The following is a 15,495-nucleotide window of genomic DNA, read 5'->3' as shown; positions in this document are numbered from 1 at the left end:
GGCGCGGTGGCTCACGCCTGTAATCCCAGCACTTTGGGAGGCCGAGGCGGGCGGATCACGAGGTCAGGAGATCGAGACCATCCTGGCTAACATGGTGAAACCCCGTCTCTACCAAAAATACACACAAAAAAATTAGCCAGGTGTGGTGTTGCATGCCTGTAGTCCCAGCTACTGGGGAGGCTGACATGGGAGGATCCCTTGAGCTCAGGAGTTCAAGCTGCAGTGAGCTATGATTGCACTGCTGCATTCTAGCCTGGGTGACACAGTGAGAGCAGGCTCCCCGAAAAAAAAGAAATTGATTTTTAAAATAAATAAATAGGCTGGGCACGGTGGCTTACGCCTGTAATCCCAGCACTTTGGGAGGCTGAGGTGGGCGGATCACGAGGTCAGGAGATCGAGACCATCCTGGCTAACATGGTGAAACCCCGTCTCTACTAAAAATGCAAAAAAGTAGCCGGGCGAGGCGGCGGGCGCCTGTAGTCCCAGCTACTCGGGAGGCTGAGGCAGGAGAATGGCGTGAACCCGGGAGGCGGAGCTTGCAGTGAGCCGAGATCGCGCCACTGCACTCCAGCCTGGGCGACTAAGCGAGACTCTGTCTCAAAAAAAAAAAAAAAAAAAAAAAATTAGTTGTGTTTTTTTATAGAGAAAGCTATTTTACTAAAAATGGGACAATCTCGAGTGAATAACTAGATGTAAATTGTTAATCATATATAGGCAGACAACCTGATTATTGGTTGTCTAAGCCCCCTGCTTAGGATGTTCTTGCCCATTTTTGCCTACTCAAAGTCTTACTAATTCCTAAAGGCCCTGCTTAAATGTCTACTCCTCCAGAGAAACGTCCAGAACTTCTCACCCTACAGTCATCATTAATAACCCCCTTAATCTCTTGCCTTTCTGCTTTAAAACATCGCAGAATGCTCTGTGTTAGCTTTGCATCTCTTTTATCTCCTCCAAATTGCAGCCTCCTCAAAAGTTCAATCATTGCAATAATAGATGCCAAATAAATGTTAATTGAATGGAATTTGAGAGAGCAATGGAAATATATGTTTAAATAGTGAGACAATACATAATCTAACAATTTGAACTTTGTACTTGGACATATTTCCAAATGTGAAAATTCTGATAGTACACTGAAAGTAGCTTAAATATATAAAAGAACGTTAAACATGCAAGCAGTAATGGATCACTATTGCATCATAACCCTGCCTTAGAATATCTAGAAAAGGATCCACAGCCATAGCACTGTTTACTCCGTCACTGTTCAGTATCATGTTACAGTTTAACTGCCCTGATTGCTTCCCTGTATTCGCAAGAGGCAAAGTTCCAGTAACATCACCTTTTTGGTGCCGGCTTGATAGTCTCCATACTTCTTATCTTTTACTTGCACCACATTGTATCCATTCTAAGCTGTGTCACACAACTTACCCAGTTTAGCTGTCGTTTAACAGACATAATAACAGTAACAGCACAGGCACCCATTTGTAACCAAAATTTGGCGTGGTACTTCATGAAGAAATTGCAATTGACTAGTGCAGCATGGCCCACCAGTTGAAAACCATGGTCTTAAAATATTTTTCTGATCTAGGTGCCTCATTTTGTAACCTGAATCCAGTCATTTCTATTCTCCTAGAGCTTCTTCTTCTGTGTTTTATTTTTCAAGTTCTGTATTATCTTCAGGGTTCTACATTGTTTCTGTGTCCCATTGTAGGCAGAATTTTACCTACGTTCCCCAGTCTCTTGTAAAAGTTCCCTGGGTCTATTCCCAGCTGTGAGCAAATCAATTCCAGTTTTAGAGCAGCAAGCCTCATTTCATCCACCACTAGAGAACTCCAATAATCATTTTATTTTCTACTCTTTTCTGTAGCCTGCCACCCTTCATCTTTCATCCAGCTGGAATCTAGTTACTCTGCTTATAACACCCAAAGTCTGATTCTTAACATATCTGTAGTTTATCATAGATACAGTAGCCACATGTCCCAATCTTCCAAGGCAAGTTTCAGTTTATGCCTGTCTTTCCGTGTAATTATTAATAGAGACTCCTTTCACTCTGAAGATCCTGGTTTGGACAACTATGTGTTCACCAGCCACAGAACACATAGAAGATATTTCTTGCTGCTATACAGCTATATCCAAGCAAATACATACATGAACTGGGAGCTTTTCTTTTAAATTACCATTGTTCTCCAATTTGCTTGGCCTATTGTAATTTAAACAAATACTTTTCTAATTATTGTAATTTGTGCAAAATTGGCCATCACTTGGGTAACCTGTTGAAGGTAATCTCTTGAATCTGTTTCCAGGTTACTCTCCTGGCTGAAATTTATGGTATAGAAGGAAACATTTTCAGGCTTAAAATTAATGAAGAGACTCCTCTAAAACCCAGGTTTGAAGTTCCTGATGTCCTCACAAGCAAGCCAAGCACAGTAAGGTAAGCCAAGGAGTGAGGTATCTTAGAGATGCGCCTGATATATTCTTTTATCATATCTTGAGTAGTAAATTTTGTTATGTGCACCTCTTATTTTGACTGTTCAAAACTACAGTCATTTACAGAGTTATAGGTTGGTGCAAAAGTAATTGTGGTTTTTGCCATTACTTTTAATGTATTCAGTTATTTGGGGATAAGTCTATCCATTTTCCTTATCCATTCTGTTTTTTCTTCATCCACCATTTGATTTGTCAGGACTTATTTAACGGGGAGAAGCAGAACTTTGATCCCTGCTCTCCTTCTCGCAAAGAAAGTGGTTTTATTAGCCAGACTATGGGAGCAAGTAGAAGGAAAGCTACTTAATTTACTCACTCAGATTAGCAGCAGGGCTCCAGAGATCTAATACACTAGCCAAACTCCCATGCTTACAGTAATTTGTACAGTTGGACACACTCACTTTTAATTAAAGTTATTCTCAGAAGTCTAACATGTAATTTTACTTAGAGTCAAGGTAAATTAATAATCAGTGTCTAGGTGAAAAACAATCTTTGGGGACTAAAGCATTTTCAAGTACCTGCAAAACCTTCATCTGTTCTCATAACACTTTCCAGTGATATTTCAACTCCGTTTTGCTGGTTGGTTTCCATTATATTTTCATATTATTTTACCAAAGGAATATAAGATTATGCCAGATGCTTTCATTTTTACTATATCATCACTGTAGTTTTATGTAAATTATTTTTTCCATGAAAACCTTATAAAAGATCAATACAGGAGGGTCACCAAGATGGCTGAATAGGAACAGCTCCAGGCTACAGCTCGCAGTATGAGTGACACAGAAGACGGGTGATTTCTGCATTTCCAACTGAGGTACCGGGTTCATCTCACTGGGGCATGTCGGACAGTGGGTGCAGGACAGTGAGTGCAGCCCACTGAGCAAGAGCCGAAGCAGGGCGAGGCATCACCTCACCCAGGAAGCACAAGAGCTAAGGAAATTCCCTTTCTTAGCCAAGGGAAACCATGACACACAGCACCTGGAAAATCAGGTCACTCCCACCCTAATACTGCGCTTTTCCAAGGGTCTTAGCAAACAGCACACCAGGAGATTATATCCCGCACCTGGCTCGGAGGGTCCCACACACACAGGGCCTCCCTCATTGCTAGCCCAGCAGTCTGAGATCTAACGGTAAGGCGGCAGTGAGGCTGTGGGAGGGGCGCCCGCCATTGCTGAGGCTTGAGTAGGTAAGCAAAGTGTCTGGGAAGCTCAAACTGGGTGGAGCCCACCACAGCTCAAGGAGGCCTGCCTGCCTCTGTAGACTCCACCTCTGGGGACAGGGCATAGCCAAACAAAAGGCAGCAGAAACCTCTGCAGATTTAAATGTCCTTGTCTGACAGCTTTGAAGAGAGTAGTGGTTCTCCTAGCACGGAGTTTGAGATCTGAGAACGGATAGACTGCCTCCTCAAGTGGGTCCCTGACCCCTAAGTAGCCTAACTGGGAGGCAACCCCCAGCAGGGGCGTACTGACACCTCACACAGCCGGGTGCCCATCTGAGACAAAGCTTCCAGAGGAATGATCAGGCAGCAACATTTGCTGTTCAGCAGTATTCACTCTTCTGCAGTCTCTGCTGCTGATACCCAGGCAAACAGGGTCTGGAGTGGACCTCCAGCAAAAGACCTGTAGCTGAGGTTCCTGACTGTTAGAAGGAAAACTAACAAACAGAAAGGACATCCACACCAAAACCCCATCTGTACGTCACCATCATCAAAGACCAAAGGTAGATAAAACCACAAAGATGGGGAAAAAACAGAGCACAAAAGCTGAAAATTCTAAAAATCAGAGCGCCTCTCCCCCTCCAAAGGAACGCAGCTCCTCTCCAGCAACGGAACAAAGCTGGACAGAGAGTGACATTGATGAATTGAGAGAAGGCGGCTTCAGATGATCAAACTTCTCCCAGCTAAAGGAGGAAGTCCAAACCCATCGCAAAGAAGCTAAAAAACTTGAAAAAAGATTAGACGAATGGCAGACTAGAATAACCAATGTAGAGAAGTCCTTAAATGACCTGATAGAACTGAAAACCATGGCACGAGAACTATGTGACAAATACACAAGCTTCAGTAACTGATTCAATCAACTGGAAGAAGGGGTATTGGTAGTTGAAGATCACATGAATGAAATGAAGTGAGAAGAGAAGTTTAGAGGGAAGAGAGTAAAAAGAAATAAACAAAGCCTCCAAGAAATATGGGACTATGTGAAAAGACCAAATCTACGTCTGATTGCTGTACCTGAAAGTGACAGAGAGAATGGAACCAAGTTGGAAAATACTCTGCAGAATATTATCCAGGAGAACTTCCCCAACCTAGCAAGGCAGGCCAACATTCAAATTCAGGAAATACAGAGAACACCACAAAGATAATCCTCAAGAAGAGCAACTCCAAGACACATAATTGTCAGATTCACCAAAGTTGAAATGAAGAAAAAAACCTTAAGGGCAGCCATAGAGAAAGGTCGGGTTACCCACAAAGGGAAGTCCATCAGACTAACAGCGGATCTCTTGGCAGAAACTCTAAAAGCCAGAAGAGAGTGGGGGCCAATATTCAACCTTCTTAAAGAAAAGAATTTTCAACCCAGAATTTCATATCCAGCCAAACTAAGTTTCATAAGTGAAGGAGAAATAAAATTCTTTACAGGCAAGCAAATGCTGAGAGATTTTGTCACCACCAGGCCTGCCCTACAAGAGCTCCTGAAGGAAGCACTAAACATGGAAAGGAACAACCGGTACCAGCCACTGCAAAGACATGCCAAAATGTAAAGACTATCGATGTTAGGAAGAAACTGCATCAACTAACTAGCAAAATAACCAGCTAACATCATAAAGACAGGATCAGATTCACACATAACAGTATTAACCTTGAATGTAAATGGGCTAAATGCTCCAATTAAAAAACACAGACTGACAAATTGGATAAAGAGTCAAGACCCATCAGTGTGCTGTATTCAAGACACCCATCTCACATGCAGAGACACACATAGGCTCAAAATAAAGGGAATGGAGGAAGATCTGCCAAGCAAATGGAAAACCAAAAAAGGCAGGGGTTGCAATCCTAGTCTCTGACAACACAGACTTTAAACCAACAAAGATCAAAAGAGACAAGGCCACTACATAATGGTAAGGGAATCAATTCAACAAGAAGAGCTAACTATCCTAAATATTTATGTACCCAATACAGGAGCACCCAGATTCATAAAGCAAGTCCTTAGAGACTTATAAAGGGACTTAGACTCCCACACAGTAATAGTGGGAGACTTTAACACCCCACTGTCAACATTAGACAAATCAACAAGACAGAAAGTTAACAAGGATATCCAGAAATTGAACTCAGCTCTGCACCAAGCGGACCTAATAGACATCTACAGAACTCTCCACCCCAAATCAACAGAATATACATTCTTCTCAGCACCACATTGCACTTATTCCAAAATTGACCACAGAGTTGGAAGTAAAGCACTCCTCAGGGAATGTAAAAGAACAGAAATTGTAACAAACTGTCTCTCAGACCACAGTGCAATCAAACTAGAACTCAGGATTAAGAAACTCACTCAAAACCACTCAACTACATGGAAACTGAACAACCCTCTCCTGAATTACTACTGGGTACATAATGAAATGAAGTCAGAAATAAAGATGTTCTTTGAAACCAGTGAGAATAAAGATACAATGTATCAGAATCTCTGGGACACATTTAAAGCAGTATGTAGAGGGAAATTTACAGCACTAAACACCCACAAGAGAAAGCAGGAAAGATCTAAAATTGACTCCCTAACATCACAATTAAAAGAACTAGAGAAGCAAGAGCAAGCACATTCAAAAGCTAGCAGAAGGCAAGAAGTAACTAAGATCAGAGCAGAACTAAAGGAGATAGAGACACAAAAAACCCTTCAAAAAATCAATGAATCCAGGATCTTGTTTTTTTTGAAGAGATCAACAAACTTGATAGACTGCTAGCAAGACTAATAAAGAAGAAAAGAGAGAAGAATCAAATAGACGCAATAAAAAATGATAAAGTGGATATCACCACCGACCCCACAGAAATACAAGCTACCATCAGAGAATACTATAAACACCTCTATGCAAATAAACTAGAAAACCTAAACGAAATTGATAAATTCCTGTACACGTACACTCTCCAAAGACTAAACCAGAAAGACGTTGAATCCCTGAATAGACCAATAACAGGCTCTGAAATTGAGGCAATAATTAATAGCCTACCAACTAAAAAAAGTCCAGGACCAGACAGACTCATAGCTGAACTCTACCAGAGGTACAAGGAGGAGCTGGTACCATTCCTTCTGAAAGTATTCCAATCAACAGAAAAAGAGGGAATCCTCCCTAACTCATTTTATGAGGCCAACATCATCTTGATACCAAAGCCTGGCAGAGACACAACCAAAAAAGAGAATTTTAGACCAATATCCCTGATGAACATTGATGCAAAACTCCTCAGTAAAATACTGGCAAACTGAATCCAGCAGCACATCAAAAAGCTTATCCACCATGATCAAGTGGGCTTCATCCCTAGGATGCAAGGCTGGTTCAACATACACAAATCAATAAATGTAATCCAGCATATAAACAGAACCAAAGACAAAAACCACTTGATTATCTCAATAGATGCAGAAAAGGCCTTTGACAAAATTCAATAGCCCTTTATGCTAAAAACTCTCAATAAATTCTGTATTGATGGAACGTATTTCAAAATGATAAGAGCTATTTATGACAAACTCACAGCCAATACCATACTGAATGGGCAAAAACTGGAAGCATTCACTTTGAAAACTGGCACAAGACAGGGATGCCCTCTCTCACCACTCCTATTCAACATAGTGTTGGAAGTTCTGGCCAGGGCAATCAGGCAGAAGAAAGAAATAAAGGGTATTCAATTCAATTAGGAAAAGAGGAATTCAAATTGTCTCTGTTTGCAGATGACATGATTGTATATTTAGAAAACCCCATCGTCTCAGCCCAAAATCTCCCTTAAGTTGATAAGCAACTTCAGCAAAGTCTCAGGATACAAAATCAATGTGCAAAAATCACAAGCATTCCTACACACCAATAACAGACAAACAGCCAAATCATGAGGGAACTCGTATTCACAATTGCTTCAAATAGAATAAAATACCTAGGAATCCAACTTACAAGGAATGTGAAGGACCTCTTCAAGGAGAACTACAAACTGCCGCTCAATGAAATAAAAGAGGACACAAACAAATGGAAGAACATTCCATGCTCATGGATAGGCACAATCAATATCGTGAAAATGGTCATACTGCCCAAGGTGATTTATAGATTCAATGCCATCCCCAGTAAGCTACCAATGACTTTCTTCACAGAATTGGAAAAAACTACTTTAAAGTTCATATGGAACCAAAAAAGAGCCCACATTGCCGAGACAATCCTGAGCCAAAAGAACAAAGCTGAAGGCATCACACTACCTGACTTCTAACTATACTATAAGGCTACAGTAAGCAAAACAGCATGGTACTGGTACCAAAACAGAGATATAGACCAATGGAACAGAACAGAGCCCTCAGAAATAATACCACATATCTATAACTATCTGATCTTAGACAAACCTGACAAAAACAAGAAATGGGGAAAGGATTCCCTATTTAATAAATGGTGCTGGGAAAAGTGGCTAGCCATATGTAGAAAGCTGAAATTGGATCCCTTCTTTACACCTTATACAAAAATTAAAGATGGATTAGAGACTCAAATGTCAGACCTAAAACCATAAAAATCCTAGAAGAAAACCTAGGCAATACTGTTCAGGACATAGGCATGGGCAAGGACTTCATGTCGAAAACACCAAAAGCAATGTCAACAAAAGCCAAAATTGACAAATGGGATCTAATCAAACTAAAGAGCTTCTGCACAGCAAAAGAAACTACCATCAGAGTGAACAGGCAACCTATAGAACGGGAGAAAATTTTTGCAATCTATGCATCTGACAAAGGGCTAATATCCAGAACCTACAAAGAACTCAAACAAATTTACAAGAAAAAAACAACCCCATCAAAAAGTGGGTGAAGGATATGAAGACACTTCTCAAAAGAAGACATTTATGCAGCCAACAGACACATGAAGAAGTGCTCATCGTCACTTGCCATCAGAAAAATGCAAATCAAAACCACAGTGAGGTACTGCCTCACACCAGTTATAATGGTGATCATTAAAAAGTTGGGAAACAACAGGTGCTGGGAGGATGTGGAGAAATAGGAACACTTTTACACTGTTGGTCAGACTGTAATCTAGTTCAACCATTGTGGAAGACAGTGTGGCAATTCCTCAAGGATCTTGAACTAGAAATACCATTTGACCCAGCCATCCCATTACTGGGTATATACCCAAAGGATTATAAATCATGCTGCTATAAAGACACATGCACACATATGTTTATTGTGGCACTATTCACAATAGCAAAGACTTGGAACCAACCCAAATGTCCATCAGTGACAGATTGGATTAAGAAAATGCGGCACATGTACACTATGGAATACTATGCAGTCATAAAAAAGGATGAGTTCATGTCCTTTGTAGGGAAATGGATGCAGCTGGATACCATCATTCTCAGTAAACTGTCACAAGAACAGAAAATCAAACACTGCATGTTCTCACTCATAGGTGGGAATTGAACAATTAGAACACTTGGACACAGGAAGGGGAACATCACACACCAGGGCCTGTTGTGGGTGGGGGGAGGGGGGAGGGATAGCATTAGGAGAAATACTTTATGTAAATGACAAGTTAATGGGTGCAGCACACCAACATGGCACATGTATACATATGTAACAAACCTGCACGTTGTGCACATGTACCCTAGAACTTAAAGTATAATAAAAAAAGTCAGTACATTATAATGAGAAATTAATTCATTTATGATAGAATCATCAAAAGTTTAAAATACATCTATTCACTGAGCCACACTATGTGCCAATAACTTAGTAAACATAATTTTTTAAAATTTTATTCTTTGATAGAGACAGAGTCTTGCTGTGTTGCCCCAGCTGATTTCAAACTCCTGGCCTCAAATGATTCTCCCTCCTCTTCCTCCCAAAGTGTTGGGGTTATCGGCATGAGCCACAATGCCTGCCCTGAATAAGAACTTAAAAGAGACTGTTTCTGAAGTCTTTTGCAGTTTGGCAATTGAATCAATGCATACATATAACCTGGCCACAATATGTTATTTTCTGTTATCCTGAAGAATATACAGCCTTCACAATTTTTACACTTGTGTTCATAAGTAAGTTAATGTGTAATTTTCTCTTTCCATGCTGTCTTTGCCATGATTTAGGGTCCAGGTGATAATTCATTTGGTATGGTAAATATGGTATTAGTTCTGCTTCTGTTCTGACTTCTTTCTGGAGGGCCTTTGGCTACTGTAGTAACTGGAAAGCTAAAAACTACATTTCTTCATTTCCCAGACTCCCTTTTGCTATAGGTTCTGATGTAATTCAGTTTCCACCAGTCAGATGCACTTAAAAAAACCTGGATTTCAGAACTGAGTTCCTCTTTTTGCTTATATGGATTTTGTACCTGTAGAGTGACTCTTAAGGCCATTAGTTAAGGCCATGATTTACTCATCTCTGAATTATAGCTAAGGTGGCATGATCCGAGAGCCCAGCAGTTATCATAGTGACTTCTGATAACTCAACTTCCTGATTCTAGCTAAGATAGAAGGTCAATTGGCCATACAGTTACACAGTATTGTTCTAGGGGTCATTCCTGGACATGCAGCCTGGAACCTACTACCTCAACCCTTCCCATGATGTCATAAGCAACAGATTATCCATATGAAGTCATTTATTTTCTGCTTAAAATAGCCAGAGTTGTTTTGGTTTTCTACAATAGAGCCTTGGTTGATATAGCAGTTGCTGTTAGAAATGAATATAAGCAATAGCCCCTCAAGGATGGGAATATGAGATTGACTGGCTGACCTAGCTGGATTTGGAGGCAGTGAGGATGTATTTACCAATAGAGGATGGGATACTATTGTTACAGGCTGAATTGTGTTCCCCCAAAATTTCAGGTGTTGAGCCCTAACCTCTAGTACTCAGAATGTGACTGTATTTTGAGATAGGGCCTTTAAAGCAGTAAATAAGTTAAAACGGGGTGATTAGGGTAGGCCCTAATCCGTTAAACCTGGTGCCCTTGTGAGAAGCGGAGATTAGGACACAGACGTAGGCACAGAGGGACAACCACGTGAAGATACAGTGAGAAGACAGCCATCTGCAAGCCCAGGAAGTAGGCCTCACAAGAAACCCAACTTTCGGACACCTTGATCTTGGAATTCTAGCCTCCAGAATTAAGAAAAATAAATTTCTGTTGTTCAAGCTACCCAGTTTGTCATATTTTCTTATGGTAGCCCTGCCAAACTAATACAACTAATAATAGACCACAAAATTCTGTGGCAACGTTACTTAAATGACTACTGGTGGTCAACTAAAATAAAGTGGCCCATTGAAAGCAGACCAAGAGGTAGGGCCATACTGCATCATGATTATCATGCAGAATTCAGAGCTCTAGGGTGGCTTGGCTGCTTCAACTTCACTGAAGAGTTTAAAGAAAGAAAACTGTAGTCTCAGGGCTTTAAATTCTTAGCTCAAGGTATTGTCAGAAGATTGATAATTTTCTGTGACAATCCTAAAAGTCCTCTTATCTACTGTAGCTGCAGGTACATGTAGCTGAAAATCAGAGGCAGAGTTTGATATTGCAGGCTCTGAATTAGGCCATAAGTTGAATTCATAGCCTCATCAGGTCTGTGAATTTCAGGCAGTAACTGGGAAAACCTAGAACTCTTCAAAATTGAATAGCAGGCTGAGTACAGCAGCTCACACCTATAATCCCAATAGTTTGGGAGGCCAAGGCAGGAGGATTGCTTGAGGTCAAGGGTTGTAAACCAGACTGGACAACAAAGTGAGACTGCGTCTCTACAAAAAATTTAAAAATTAACCAGGCATGGTAGCACACACCTGTAGTCCTAGCTACTCAGGAGGCTGTGGTAGAAGGATCACTTGAGCCCCGTGGTTCAAGGCCGCAGTGAACTATGATCACACCACTGCACTCCAGCCTGGGTGATGGAGCAAGACCCTGTCTCTTAAAAAAAAAATCAAGTTTTAAAAAATTGAATAACAATATTTGGGAAGAGTTGGATAATTCTAAATAGTCAAACCTCAAAATTTCACTGGCCCTCCCATTTCAGCAGAAGCAATCCCTCCTATGAAGGCAGGTGAAACTGATCCTGCCTTGCTTGGATACCCTGTATTGACTTCACCTAAAATATACATGCACAGGGATTCCAGTGCTCCTTGTGCCCAACCCCTACCACCCTTCACTGCCTCCAGACCCACCATCAAAGTCAGATTCTGACATGCCCAGAGAGCCAATTACAGACAAACCCAGGGGGAGAAGGCTTGCATGCCTGAAAAATTGTAAGACTACATAATGGCAAAAAAAAAAAAAAAAAAAAACTGGGAAATATGCATGGAAATGGTTTCCGAGGAATTCCTAGACCAGAAGGAACTTAATTGTAGATCAGGCTAAATTTATTGACACAGGAACACGTACCAGAGAATGTAGATTTGATATGCTAGCTTGGGCAGCTGAGAATGGCTCTGATTGATGGCTTAGTTGGTTAATTATCATCTGAACTCAGCTATGGATTCTTTTGAGTGAAGCTGAGATATCAGGAATTCCTTGGCATGGTATAGAGGAAATGATCCATAGACTTAGACAGATAAAGATGTTGGAGTGGATTTGTTTCATGCAACCAGCTCATCTAGCCCCTCTGGATTCTGTTCCCCACGAGATCCAGAACATACCCCCTTCACTGAGAAACTGATGAGGGAGTACTTGGAAAGCACTGTAGTGAACGTCTTCCTTTTGTGGTCTGGAGATGATGGTGGGAAATGATGCCGTTAAAATGGTCTCCCTGATTTCAGTGGAGATAATGAGACTCCAGGTAGCAGAGGCAGAGTAGAAACATTTAGTTGTCAGAGACAAGGTGAACATAATTCCATTATGTGTGGTAGGGCCCATGTAGTACTCAAAATGGTTTAACGCTTGGGGCAGTAAGCAATTTATGGCGGGGTACATTAGACTGACAAATACGAACCACAGTCCTACTTAATGGAATAATCAAAAGAACTCTGTCTAGGTTCATTGAACAGTGAGAGACAGCCTCTCAGCCTTCTCCAGAGTTAATTTCCAGATCCGAAGCATCTTGCTTGAAGAGGAGACATAGAATCCATGGAGAAGGACTGAAAAGACGTAATAAGAACCTAAACTGTCTCTTTTTACCTTCCTTAAAGAGTCCTGTGAACATTTACTAGGCACACTGTGCACTGGAGAAAGGGAATTATCTAGCTTTGAGGGATTTTAAGTGCTGTGTCTGAGCTTACATAATTCTTGTGGATCTAAAACATCCTAACAGTGTACCTGTGAAATTGGAGGCTGGTGGGAATCAGGCAATAAATAGGTAAATAAAAATTTGACCCAGTTCCATCTCACTGTGGACCCAATCTGTGTTATTTCCTCGGTTTCTGAGTATGTGATTGGAATGAGAAAGAAAAACAATATTTAGATTTTGCACACCAAAATCTAGAAAGTTACTAGGCATTCCAGACCAAGGTAATGATGACGACGATGATGATAGCTAACATTTATTGTTTTTTTTTTAAATGTGTCTGGCACTGTGTCAAGAGCTTTACACATGTGATCTCATTTAATTCTCTGCAGAAATTTTGTTGTTCCTTTTGTTATTTTCACCTTACAGATAAGGAAACCAAAACCTAGAAAGGTTGGATAACTTTGTTATCCAAAGTTATAAAGTATATGTAGAGTTATGCTCAATTTAAGTTCTTTGGCACCAAAGCCAATGCTCTCGTTAACGTTTCTCTATTGCCTTATCTATGGCTATGTCACATGAATAGTGATTTACTAATTAATTACTTGGCAGTACAAATCACATAAGGCCATGTAAACCTATAGCGGCTTGTTTTTCTCTTCCTGCTTTGTTTTCTAGGCTGATTTCATGCTCAGGGGACACAGGGAGTCTGATATTGGCAGATGGAAAAGGAGGCCTGAAGTGCCATATCACAGCAAACCCATTCAAGGTAGACTTGGTGTCTGAAGAAGAGGTTGTGATTAGCATAAATTCCCTGGGCCAATTATACTTTGAGCATTTACAGATTCTTCACAAGCAAAGGTATTCTTATGCATTACTTGACACATAAAGACCTTAACATAACCTGATTAATGAATATCAGTTGCCTAAACAGATAACATATCACCATAGAAAATTGATTTGCCTTATTTACTCTAGTATTGTTTTTGAGAAATTTTATCTTTTCACCTGTGAAGGTGAATACAGGCTTTATGACAAAAATAATTCCCAAACTTTTGTAAATGTTACACTCTTAACATGTCCTGTGTGTGACTGATGGCATTCTCTACCCTACACACCCTTCTATAAAAGCATCCTGTTGACCCGACAAATGTTAATGTGAACTAGCATACCTTCGTAATTTCACTTCACTGCCTTACAATAACACAGATGACCCTAGACTTGAATAGTTGTCCAGGAATTTTCTGAGACCATCTGCTTGATCAAAACTGTTTGTGTGGGCGCTCACATGAATTAGGAGGTGGTGGTAAGGAAAAGATTCTTCTTCCATTCTTACCAATACTGTTTTAAAATCTTATAGTCTATAGTTCTTTCTATTTTTATCACAATAATAAACATATCATATGGTCTGCAGAAAACATTCAACATTCCTTATTCCAACATAGTGATTTTTCTGAGTTTCAACTCATTTGTATTTTAAAATTTTGATATTAAAAATACCATCTTCTCATCTCAGAACTAATACTTGTTCATCATAGGCAAATTAGAAAATATTGAAAAGAAGAAAATTTAAAATCCCTATAATCTCTCCACCTACTCTGTTAGTTTCTTATGAATATCCAAGTACTTGTTTAACTGAAAAATACTAATAATAGCATAACAAATATCTGTGTACCCAGTACCCATGTTCTTTATATTTAAAGCCTTTTTTCTAGCCAGGTGCAGTGGCTCACGCCTGTAATCATAATACTTTGGGAGGCCGAGTTGGGCAAATCAGTTGAGCCCAAGAATTTGAGGTCAGCCTGGGCAACATGGTGAAACCCTGTCCTACAAAAACTACAAAAAAATTAGCTGAGTGTAATAGCATGCGCCTGTAGTCCCAACTACTTGGGAGGCTGAGGTGGGAGGATCACTTGAGCCCAGGAGGTCAAGACTGCAGTGAGCTGTGATTGTGCCACTGCACTCCAGCCTGGGCAACAAAGCGAGATTCTGTCTCAAAACAAACAAACAAACAAACAAAAACCGCTTTTTTTTCTTTTGTAAACGCCCATGATTTTGTTCTGTTTTCTTTTAAACGTTGCTCCTTTCCTATCTAAGTTGATCCTTTTACTTACTTATGTAGAAGAGGCACATGGTACAAAGGAGTATATATTAATACACATTTCTATATAATAGTAGTAAAGAATCTCCTTCCCCCTTTGTCCTCTAGCGACCCACTTTCCATCCTTGAAAGTAATGTGTTCTGGCCGGGCACGGTGGCTCATGCCTGCAATCCCAGCACTTTGGGAGGCCAAGGCAGGCGGATCACCTGAGGTCAGGAGTTCGAGACCAGCCTGGCCAACATGGTAAAACACTATCTCTAACTAAAAATACAAAAATTTAGCCAGGTGTAGTAGCGCGTACCTGTAGTCCCAGCTACTCAAGAGGCTGAGGCAGGAGAATCACTTGAACCCGGGAGGCAGAGGTTGCAGTGAGCTGAGAACACGCCACTGCACTCCAGCCTGGGCAACAGAGCAAGACTTTGTCTCAAAGAAAAAGAAAAAAAAGAAAGTAATGTGTTTCCAGTTTTTTTGTGTATCCTTTCAGAAACAATTTATGTATATACATTTTATATATATATTCTTTGACTTTTCCTTTCCTGACACAAATGGCGCCACCTTTACACATTA

At 40.5% G+C, this 15,495-nt stretch overlaps 1 protein-coding gene across 16 annotated transcripts in view; it reads left to right on the top strand.

Annotated features, from left to right (window-relative positions):
* GANC (glucosidase alpha, neutral C) overlaps positions 1–15,495 on the top strand; it is a 108,326-nt gene that overhangs the window by 12,870 nt on the left and 79,961 nt on the right. For 14 of the 16 annotated variants that reach the window (XR_004185187.1, XM_021940463.1, XM_021940465.1 and 11 more), the window contains 2 exons: positions 2,301–2,428; positions 13,505–13,687. Coding sequence is in view for 15 of the 16 variants with exons in the window: in XM_021940463.1 (XP_021796155.1) it covers positions 2,301–2,428; positions 13,505–13,687 (311 nt within the window). In the remaining variant the exon portion in view is untranslated. The remainder of the gene's footprint in view (positions 1–2,300; positions 2,429–13,504; positions 13,688–15,495) is intronic. The other 2 variants (XM_021940469.1, XM_021940468.1) reach the window with 1 other exon arrangement.

This window comes from Papio anubis, chromosome 7 (genome assembly GCF_008728515.1).
Source record: "Papio anubis isolate 15944 chromosome 7, Panubis1.0, whole genome shotgun sequence".
In the NCBI taxonomy this organism is placed as follows: domain Eukaryota; kingdom Metazoa; phylum Chordata; class Mammalia; order Primates; family Cercopithecidae; genus Papio; species Papio anubis.
This window is presented reverse-complemented; position numbering and strand designations above follow the sequence as displayed.